Source organism: Leiobunum rupestre, chromosome 10 (assembly GCF_980474605.1).
Source record: "Leiobunum rupestre chromosome 10, qqLeiRupe1.1.hap1, whole genome shotgun sequence".
Lineage (NCBI taxonomy): Eukaryota > Metazoa > Arthropoda > Arachnida > Opiliones > Sclerosomatidae > Leiobunum > Leiobunum rupestre.
In genome coordinates this window covers 20,652,783-20,664,845 of record NC_143393.1, presented here as the reverse complement: position 1 = coordinate 20,664,845, position 12,063 = coordinate 20,652,783, and the positions used below count along the sequence as shown (strand labels likewise).

Genomic DNA, 12,063 nt, shown 5'->3' with positions numbered 1-12,063 from the left:
AGATTTCACAAAAGAATTCGCTTATTTAAGCGGGTAACGCGCTGGCTTTTATGTCTTCTCGAGAGGGAGAAAGAGAAGCGTCTCACGCACCAGCTAACTCGTGATGGACGATAGATCTTCCCAATAGTTGCTCCCAATTTACAGCTTTCGCGAGAAAAGGAAAACTCGGTGTGTTTGGAAATACATTATACACGTATATAGCCTCCGAATGAGAGACCAACAATGTGTTTGTGTATATATATATGTTCCGATAAATTTGCCTTCTACGCGTATGTCCTTCTCTAAGCTGGCTTCTTTTCATCATCGCCTTCTGCCAAAAGGTCATCATTTCCCAAGAATACCACTTTTCTTTCTAGTTTAGACTGGCCCCGATATCGCCAAACGAAACTATCGCGATTGCGCCCATCGTAGTGGTGGCTGTATACAGGCAGTAACGGACTGTTACCAAACATATTGGTGGCCTTTAGACCAAGGGATCCACCTAGAAGTATAAGGCTATTATTTACTTTGAATAATGTCTAATATTTACGAGGACCCACTTTCGTAGAAGCCCACATGACCAATTTGCGACAAACATATTGGTGGCCATTAGACCAAGGGGAACACCTAGAAGTATAAGGCTATTATTTACTTTGAATAATGTCTAATATTTACGAGGACCCACTTTCGTAGAAGCCCACATGACCAATTTGCGACAAACATATTGGTGGCCATTAGACCAAGGGGAACACCTAGAAGTATAAGGCTATTATTTACTTTGAATAATGTCTAATATTTACGAGGACCCACTTTCGTAGAAGCCCACATGGCCAATTTGCGACAAACATATTGGTGGCCATTAGACCAAGGGGTCCACCTAGAAGTATAAGGCTATTATTTACTTTGAATAATGTCTAATATTTACGAGGACCCACTTTCGTAGAAGCCCACATGGCCAATTTGCGACAAACATATTGGTGGCCATTAGACCAAGGGGTCCACCTAGAAGTATAAGGCTATTATTTACTTTGAATAATGTCTAATATTTACGAGGACCCACTTTCGTAGAAGCCCACATGGCCAATTTGCGACAAACATATTGGTGGCCATTAGACCAAGGGGAACACTTAGAAGCATAATTCTATTATTTACTTTGAATAATGTCTAATATTTACGAGGACCCACTTCGGTAAACGCACAGAGCCATCAGTTGCCTTATTTTTCGAAATTTCCTTGACTGTTTGGTTCCCTGTGTAATTCGGCATACCCAAATTTTCCTGGATTACAGAACGTTTTTCGTAGTCGTTGCAATGCTCCTTCGCGGATATTTCAAACATCTTAGCGAAACATATTTCCTTTAATATATTTGTATTTTCGTGTACGTAGCTAGTGGGAAATATTTTAATTGTAAAACAATTAACTGCTGTGTGCGAAGTGGGGATTGGTCCACTCATTGCTGCACCTTCTGCTGGGTTGAGTGGCTCGCGTCTAAGGTGCGACCATCAGTAGTAGGGTTCTGCTACCCATGCTGGATTTGTCACCTGTCCAGGCTTGGGGACGCTGGCGTTGGGCACTATGATGATAGGCCTCCGGTGGTATGGTCTTTGTTACTAGGTACACCGGGCTATAAATTCTGACACACTGTAAAACAATTTCTGTTTAATTAATTGAAGAAAACTGAAAACTCATCGAGAGAACGCGATTGAAGTGGACTGTGAAACACCCTTTCTACGCCATATTGTTTCGCGTCGATTCTTTGAGATTTGTTTGAAGGGGTTGAATGTGAGGGACGTTTATCACTCGCGAACCGTGAAATCTGCGGATTATTGTTATTTTTTTCATTCTCACCAAAATCCCAAATATATTTCTAAGTGGCGAATTCTTCAATCACCGCCATCCGTGGCATCCTTAAGAGCCAAAATAGATCAGCTCCGAGCCTCCATCCGTTCTCCGTATTGAAAGATTGAAAAGCTAATGGTCCTTGATAAAGATTCATCATCCATCGGCGCTCTCAACCCAGACCCCGGCTTCCAAAGATTCTTTTACCTTTGCCGCTGCCTCTTTTCGTCTGAGGATCAAAGGTCGCGATGTAAATTCGGAAAGAAAATAGTCGGAAGCTTATTATTTTTCGTATTCCAGTCTCGTTTATTTTACTCTCGTGTAGATGGAGCGATTTTCCTACATCAACAAACCATTACTTTGCCACATTTTTTATTTCAATTTATTTCTTCGCGAATTTCTGTCTAAATGTAATTGTTTCGCGTGCAGTTGTAGACGTAGCTTTGGTCGTATTCCAACTAATGATTTAAGAGTTGTTATTTTATCGCAACCAGGAAGGCTATTCTGTAAAAATCAAAAATGGCATTGCGCATGTAGAGAAGGGTCGGATATCGGAAAATGAAACTATCGATTGTGTTAGTTCAATTTCAAAGTAGTGGCAGTATGTTGCGCTATATTCGGTATTTGAGTCAAATCATTAACTAAATCTTAAGCGAACGTAAAATACTTGTTTATTTTGGGTGCCCAAGCCTTAAATTGGCACCATCGACCGTATGTCGAAGCATTTCATCAAAATCACGTACGTCGGCATTACAGACCGCCACGATTTGGAATTTAACCATTACTATCGATAGTTTGATATTTCGATAGCAGCCTCTTCCGCACACGCGCATTCTCATTTTTGACGGATCATTATTTGTTTGTCATTTTTGATTTTTACAGAATAGCTATGATATTTTTCTTTTGTGTTCGGTTTTATATTATTTGTCGTATAATGTTAATATATCATACAAACACCTTCTTGATATTGCACTCCTGTAGATGTCAGGTTTGAATTACGCTCTGGATCGAGTAAAAGGAATATACAAATATGGTATATTGAACTATGCCAAAATAAATCTCATTTTATCTAGATTTTATTTCATAGGATGTTGATACTATTCGAAAATTAATGGTTTATTTGTAGCGTTTATTGTAAAAGCCATTTCTAAGACTCATAAAATATGCTACATAGAATAGACAGCTGATTGTCCTATAACGATATTCATCAAATACTTACGGTGACGTGCAGTGTAGAAATAAGTACCAAGTAATTAAAAAAAATTAACTTTTAACTCCGGAGTAATTGTTAAATTTATGACAATTAAGAGCAGGGTTGCTATAGCTCAGATGAATCAGAGAAAAGTTTTTAAATTTAAAAATCGGAATAAAAGTTAAGAAAGGCTCAGAAATGTCTTAAATGTTAGGGAAAATTAAAGAAATTTAATTTTAAATCGAAAAAATTATTGAAAGTCAACATTTATTTTAATATAATTTAATTTAAATTGTTTATTTGAAAAAGGTCATCGAAAACCTTTAAAAGGTCGGATAAATTGAATATGAAACAATCGTAGGTGATCACGGGAAATCGTACGTTATCATGGGAAATCGTAGGTGATCATGGGAAATCGTAGGTGATCATGGGAAACCGAAGGTAATCGGGGGAAATCGTAGGTTATCATGGGAAAACGTAGGTGATCATGGGAAATCGTAGGTGATCATGGGAAATCGTAGGTGATCATGGGAAATCGTAGGTAATCGGGGGAAATCGTAGGTTATCATGGGAAAACGTAGGTGATCATGGGAAATCGTAGGTGATCATGGGAAATCGTAGGTGATCATGGGAAATCGTAGGTATTCACGGGAAACCGAAGGTAATCGGGGGAAATCGTAGGTTATCATGGGAAAACGTAGGTGATCATGGGAAATCGTAGGTGATCATGGGAAATCGTAGGTGATCATGGGAAATCGTAGGTGATCATGGGAAATCGTAGGTATTCACGGGAAACCGAAGGTAATCGGGGGAAATCGTAGGTTATCATGGGAAATCGTAGGTTATCATGGGAAAACGTAGGTGATCATGGGAAATCGTAGGTGATCATGGGAAATCGTAGGTGATCATGGGAAATCGTAGGTGATCATGGGAAATCGTAGGTGATCATGGGAAATCGTAGGTAATCACGGGAAACCGAAGGTAATCATGGGAAATCGTATGTGATCACGGGAAATCATAGTTTATCATGGGAAATCGTGGGTAATCACGGGAAATCTGGGATAATCACGGGAAATCGTAGCTAATCATGGGAAATCGTTTAAGTAAGTCACTGAAAATCACCAATAATGTAGTCGAAATAACTGAAAATTGAGAGGAGTCACTGGAAATAATCGAACGTTTTTCGAAAATCAGTAATCAGGTGTGAAGATACCCTCGCTGAAGAGGTACTGAAAAGTTTCGGACTTTTCAGTAGTATTATTCGATACAAATAAATATTCAGCCCCCGTCCAGTGTGTCTACAATTCCCTTTAAGAATATATGTTTATTTTTGAAGAACGTAACGGAGCCGCGCATTAAGTAAATGAGAAAAAGAATGCACTTGGTGTTCTGATGTGGGTTAAACGCTTCTCCTCGCAACCGCAGTCCCGTTCTTGTTGGCGTCCGAATAAACAAGGAGAAAACGCGTTCATTAATATCTTTCACAATGGGCTAAGATCCGAGAAAAGCGGGTTCTGGCGCTCGTAAAAACGGCTGGTTCTTGTGGCGAGCACACGTGAAGGAGGCGATAAAACAGCGGCCGTAAGTGGCTCATGGTTGCGTTGTTGAAGGAGGAGGTGTTAATGAAGAGCAAAAACAACCATCACTTAAGTACTTTTAAACATATACGTACTTCGTGGGTGTACGTGAGCGTTCGTTGCGAGAAAAAAACGAAAAATATCGTTAATTACTTTCTAAATAATGCCTCGTAAATAAACGCTTCATTTTGGCGCTAACTCAAAATTTAGTCAACCGGCGATTTGATTTCATTTTAAATAGTTAGGCATATTTCAAATTATATTTTATTGTACTTTAATATTAATTTGGTTTCAAACCTTTGCTGAGAAAGTTCAAAACGGTTTGTTACAAATATAGCCTTTGCAGTTTAAATAGAACCACCCAGTGGATAACGTGAGAAGCTTATTAACTGTTGCCGATAATTCGTGAAGATTTTTCTTAGCAGACGTAAATCCAGAAGCTTATGAGCTTCTAGCATTTGCCGCTAGGTGGCCCTATGTGAAATAAAAAGGCTAATTTTACTTGCAAATATTCTGTCCGTGCATAAAAAAAATACATTTTCTGGTCTTTCGAATTCGCCTCAAATTCCCGCTAGGTGCGCATATACGTCGAATCTACTACTCCGGCCTTGTCTATAGCATAGGCCATGGTGATTAAATCATGTAGGCTACGGCCGGTAGTGGCTGCGTCACAGCTTCGTAGGGCAGCGTTAAAAGAATAAAACTAATATTTAAGTATTTTTTTATAAATCTCAATATTTATATTACATTATTTTAAAATCGAAATACTAGTTAACGAATATTTATTTGGCAATTTTCACAAATAAAACAATTAACTATATAAAATTGCATTAAAAATAAAAATAAATTTTTAAGCCTTGGCATGGCTAAAAATTTCGAAAAGTTTTACTTGTAAAAATTGCCAAAATATACAACTTTAAACAATAGATATAGGTTAACTAATATTTAGATTTTAAAATATGGTAATATGGATATTGGGATTTATAAAAAAAATACTTTTATTCTTTAAACCCTGTCCTACGAAGCTGCGATGCAACCACTACCAGCCGTAGCCTACGTGATTTATCACCATGGCCTATGCTATAGACAAGGCCTGAACAGTAGATTCGACGTGCATGCGCAACTAGCGGGAATTTCCGGCGAATTTTAAAGACCAAATTTTTTTCAAGCATGCACGGGCCTTGATTAATTGCGTAGGTAGTGGCTAGGGTATTATGAATCAATTATAAAAATTTAATCTTCTATATCATTTCTTATGGTAGCAAAGTTTAGTTATTGTTACGAAAGTTTATTTTGAAAACGTGTTGTACTTTTTTTTTCAAATTCTTAATTTTATTTCTTTATTTTACGCAGAAGTTCCAAGAGCAGTCGATAGACGGCGCTAGCCTGTGCATGTTATCAGAGGAGCATTTGACCTCTTTCCTGGGCATGAAACTGGGCCCCGCCCTTCGTCTGAAAGCGGCCATCGCCAAGAAAATCGGGCATTGCGCCACGTGTATGCACTGTCTGCACTGCCACAGGGACGGAGAGGCACACAGGACCTCTTCGCCGCTCAGCACCGCCAGGCAAACCAGCCCCAGACCTCAGTCCTCCTCTCCCGGAAGCGGAAGTGCCTCAAACGCCACCTCAGCCTCTCAGCCCCACGCCCACCATTCGAACAAAGATTCTCGATCGTCGCCCGTTAGTAAATGAAACAGGTGCTGACATCGAGCGGACTAATATATACATGCAAAAATATTTTCCGAAGACTTTTTTAAAAAAATCGGCGCTACAAAAATCGTGAGTAAACTTCAATAAAGCCGCGAAATCGAAAGTTTCCCATTTTTAAAAAAAAAAATTACAAACCAAGTTATATCGAAATTAAGTTATGAAAATTTGTAAATATAGATTTAGATTTCTTTTTTTTTCTACCACAATTTCGAAAAAAATCGTATTTTTCTCGCAATTTTTTTTAATTCTAAGCGTGTGTGATAAAAAATTGTTGTAATTTCCTATGCAAAACAAAAACAAAAAGTTGCAAAAAGATAAATTAGTTTAACGAAAAACGTGAATATATGTTATTATATATTATATACGAAAAAGAAAACTATTCTTTATATTATTATAAAACAAAACCTTTTTTAAATATTTTGGTTGGTAAAAAAATATATTAAAATATTAACGAAAAACTCGCGTTTTTTTACCATCCATTCAAATACCGGTGATATAGAAAAAAAAGGGAAAATAATTAACAGTATTTTATAGGCTGAGATATGACGTTAATGTATAGGCATAACAAAATCCGGGTTCTTTTACACTTTTTCTGGTGATATCCATGTTTTATAAAAAAAAAAAAGACATTTCCTGTTATATGATTTTCCTTTGAAAAATTTTTCCATACCGTTCCGGTGGTTTTTTTTTAGTTTGAATTTTTAATTATGTTATAAGTCGACTGAAGTTATCGTTAAATAATTTTGTAAAAAAAAACAAAATACAGAAATTATATCTGGGTACAAATAGTACAACCATAAAATTATGAAAAGTTTACTGTAGTGCCTTTATGCCTTATCAATATATAGCGAACACTTGGTAGGCCAAATGGTTCGATTTTGTGATACAATTTGTACAGGCTAGGAATTTACAAAAGACGAAAAAATATGATAAATCTCTCTGATATTGAAAATTAGGGAGCTTTTTTTATGTATTAAAAATATTATAAAGTACGTATTTATCTTCTGAAGAACAGGAAAAAATTCACAATATAACGAAAGATTTTTTTACTTTCTTTCCAATGAAAATGTCTTTAATTTTAAAGAAAATGTCAAAACAAATTTTATTAAAATGGAATGAGGGAATGCAGTATTTTTCACTGACACGTTTTGTTTTATTTTGCCTACTCTGCGATACATTTCCACCCATGGTTGGACATAAGGATATTGTTTTTAGTTATTAGTGAGCCTCCTATCTTAATTTATTTTAGTAGTCACTGACTAGTGGGGGTAAAAGGGGGTATACATCAAGAAGGACAGCCAACATTTGGCTTTACCCGTCAGAATTAAAATAGGAGTTTATTATCACTTAAATTACATGACTTGGGCAATCACAATTTTTTCGCGACTTCTTTGACTAGTTTAAAATATTTTTATTGAATAATTTGAGATCGAGATTCTGAATCAGAACTTGTATGAGGTGCAATGAACACCAGAGTGATGTAGGTACATTTTTCACTGGTCACTTTGACAGATTTCGAATAATTTAAGTAATCAGAGCATTTATTTTAGTAGTCAAATGCCTTACGTCCATCCCTGTTGTCACCCGAGAATGCTCGAGGTCGGAGAGGGTGTCACAATTTTGGTGTTTGAATTTTTCAGGGTTGCCACAAGACGTGGAATTTATATTAATCTTGAAAATTTTTATTATTAATTAATTAATTAAAAGTTATTTTAATTAAGATCTTTGATAAATTTAGTGATTGTTGTTCTTTTTAAGCGTTGTAATATATTACGAAAAACCGAATAGTTACTTAAGTACTAAAATATAAGTAAAAGTAAATTCAATAACTTCTGATGAAAGTAACATTTGAAGTTAAAAATTGTCTAATTATGGTCAAACAAATGACAGGGAAAATTCAGGGAATTAGAACCAGAAAATATTGTGCAGTTTTGCCACACGTCAGGGAAAACAGGGAAATCAGGGAAAAGTCAGGGAATTTCAAAATGGCCTAAAAAGTCAGGGAAATGTCAGGGAATTTTAAGAATTGGTAAAAATTCAGGGAAAAGTCAGGGAATTCAATTTTACCTGGGCACTTTTTGAAGGTAATTTAACTCTAGATGTATGACAAATTCCACGATTATCATTTATTTCTTTGAATGTTTGGCGAATTTTTTCAACATTGCAATAACCTTTTTACTGAAAAATAAGTCTAAATTTATTAACTTCTGATAAAAGTAAAATGTAAAAACGTCAGGGAAAATCTCTTAAAATGGTCAGGGAAAACAGGGAATAGTCAGGGAATTTGAATCTGAAAATTTTGTGGCAACCCTGCTGTGGCAACCTTGTTTTATGTTCCTGTCTGTATCACAATCACTCAAGGTCCGTAGAATTTACAATTAATGGAGAAGAATCGGCTTGGAGTAAGTTTAATTTCGTAAGTATATCCTTTTTTAACAAAATTAAATTTCTGTCAGTTTTTTATGACCGAAAACTCTCGCTACGCCCTTGTAAACTTGTATGACTTGGTAGAAGCAGGACTTAAGGTCGATCAGAATATTCATATGAAGACAGATAAAACCAAAGAGCTTTTGCATCGTAGCGCCATCTAGATTCTATTTGATTTCCAGTAAAAATAGAACAAAATGTCACGAACATTTAAGTACACATAATCCCGCCTATGTATAAAATTATTTTGAACATTAAATTTGAACAAATTTTCAATCATCTTGTACATTAACTTAATAACCGTACAATAATAACCCAAGAGGAATTTTGCTGAAAATGAGCGTTTTCTCAACCACCCTGTTTATCAAAAACAATATCTCAAACACTTTGTCGTTTAACATAAATAACCCACTAAGCCTTAACAACCAATAAGTAATTTTAACTCAATGAAAAACCTCATATGACCACGCTTTATTAATCGCCCTGTCCAATAATAAAAAATATGATCTCAATCACCCTGTATATCAAATTAATAAGCGCACTAAAGCGGCACTATAACAACCTAAGTGTAAACTTTACCAAAATATCAACCAATAACTCTATCACCCTGTCCTTTAACAACCGGAAAGCCACTTTACCACAAAAATTACTTACAACGCTTTATCAATCACCCGTTCAATATTTCAATTACCCTGTATTTTATCTTGATAAGCAAACTTTAACAACCTAAACGGAATTAACAACGATCCTAATCACCTTGTCATTGATCCAGTGAAAAAGGAATATTATCAATAAACGTCATGTTCAGTATCAGAAAATGGGTGCCATTAAAAATAAACTCCGAAAGTACACATATTAAAAACCCTATATATCAATACCCAAGATATCGTAGGATAGCATAGCCAAAACCCTGTTTATCAATACCCAAGAAATTATAAAATATCATAGCCAAAACCCTGTATATCAATACCCAAGAAATTATAAAATATCATAGCCAAAACCCTGTATATCAATACCCAAGAAATTATAAAATATCATAGCCAAAACAATGTATATAAATACAAGATATCTTAAGATATCATAGCCAAAACCCGGTATATCAATACCCAAGATATCGTAGGATAGCATAGCCAAAACCCTGTATATCAATACCCAAGATATCGTAGGATAGCATAGCCAAAACCCTGTTTATCAATACCCAGAATATCGTAATTTACTATAGCCCAAACCCTGTATATCAATACCCAAGAAATTAAAAGATATCATAGCCAAAACCCTGTATATAAATACCCAAGAAATTATAAAATATCATAGCCAAAACCCTGTATATAAGTACCCAAGATATTATAAGATAGCATAGCTAAAACCCTGTATATCAATACCCAAAATATTATAAGATAGCATAGCTAAAACCCTGTATATAAATACCCAAGGTATCGTAAGATATCATAGCCAAACCCTGTATATCAACAGCCAACATATCGTAAGGTAGCGTAGCCAAAACCCTATATATCAATACAAGATATCATAAGATAACATAGCGAAAACCCTGTATATAAATACCCAAGGTATCGTAAGATATCATAGCCAAACCCTGTACATCAATAGCCAACATATCGTAAGGTAGCGTAGCCAAAACCCTATATATCAATACCCAAGATAGCGTAAGATAGTATAGCCAAAACCCTATATATCAATACCCAAGATAGCGTAAGATAGTATAGCCAAAACCCTATATATCAATACCCAAGATATTATAAGATAGAATAGCCAAAACCCTGTATATCAATACCGAAGATATCGTAAGATAGCATAGCCCACACCTTATCTAACAATATCCAAAACGTAGTATAGCCTTTTATTTACAAACAACATATCCAGATATTGTTTGGCGTACAGTGTACTCCTTTTTCATTGATCCAGTTTAAGTTATGCCCCAAAAACGTGTAGGGATAACTTGAAGGAGAATAGTTTGCACACAGTAAAGGTACGTCTACACAACTAAAAGTTTCACTTACACGTGTTCTTTATTTAGTTGGGGAGCCAAATGTTAATTATCTCCGCTATGATTCCACTCTAAATTCGTTTAACTTCTAAAAAGAATATCACAAAATAATACTAAATTAAGTTTTAATTTTCATTGGCTTCCAATCGTAAATAAGCGAGATAAGTAAATAACGTACCTAATTGTAATAATTTTTGTTATTATGATACTTTTATTATCAGACATTAAAGGGTTGTATCGGTATTAGCAATAGTTTGTGATTTTAATCCAAAAAAATTACATTTAGAACCGCATAGATTCAACTTGGTTACATCATCTAAGCTACTTAAAAGATGAAATTTCTTGATTTTCCGGAAAAATTAAATGCGGAAAATTTTCCCCAAATTGAAAAAAAAAAAGAAATTGAAATATTACTTTTAGGGTTTTTTATTCTAGACTAGTCTAGAGGTTTAGTTTTTTTTAGGATTCGACAAAAAATGGTGAAAATGCAACCAAATTTAATTTTGCAAACAATATTAGGCTAATTATGTAATGAAAACCTTATTTCGGAAAAATACGGAAAATTTCGGATGAAAACTAAACAACATTTTTTCCCAAATCACTTATACATTATGGAAAATTATGGTACTTTAACTAGAGAGGTTATACAGAACAAAAATATTTAATTTACCTAAATGTAACCCCAGCCAAAAAATCACCTCAATAATGTATAATGGTATTAAATTGTTTAACTCTATAATTATAAAAATCGATATACACGAATAATGGAACAAAAACTTAGTGGTTAAGAACACTACTACAAATTATTTACTTTTTTCAACTTTTCATTATACTCTATGTTAATTAGTCCGTAATAACGGAGCTGAATCTGTTAATTATTTATTTTTTAATTTTTTTTATTTATGGTACATTTGTTTATTTTTTGTGTTTATATAGCATTGATTTGGGTACATTTGTTCGAATTTCGTTCGTCCGAACGGTGGTACAAATGTCCGAATGATCAATTGATCATTTGTCCGAATGCCGGAAAACAGGATCGTATGTCCGAAAACGTATTTCATTTGCCCGAAAAATTTATCACAATTTGTGTTGGTGATTTAGTCGTTCACTTTATGTTAACTTTACTGGCGAATTTCATTTGTTCGAATAAACGTTTGTCCGTTTTTTCGAACATTAGGAATTGGTTGGTTTTTTTTTATATTGTTAATATAAGAAAATAGTAACATTAACGTGAACCTAACCTAACCTAACCTAAAATATCCACAACATTGTTCGATATTAATACGAATATAAAGTAAAATATGCAATATATAGATATAGCCGCAAGAAAACAC

The 12,063-nt window shown here is 34.8% G+C and overlaps 1 protein-coding gene across 1 annotated transcript in view; it reads left to right on the top strand.

Annotated features, from left to right (window-relative positions):
- The window catches only part of LOC149925007 (uncharacterized), a 67,642-nt gene extending 61,093 nt beyond the window's left edge, over nucleotides 1-6,549 (top strand). The window contains exon 6 of the mRNA XM_090161063.1: nucleotides 5,941-6,549. Within this exon, the coding sequence (XP_090017189.1) occupies nucleotides 5,941-6,279 (339 nt within the window). The 3' untranslated portion in view covers nucleotides 6,280-6,549. The remainder of the gene's footprint in view (nucleotides 1-5,940) is intronic.
- The last annotated feature ends 5,514 nt before the right edge of the window (nucleotides 6,550-12,063 follow it).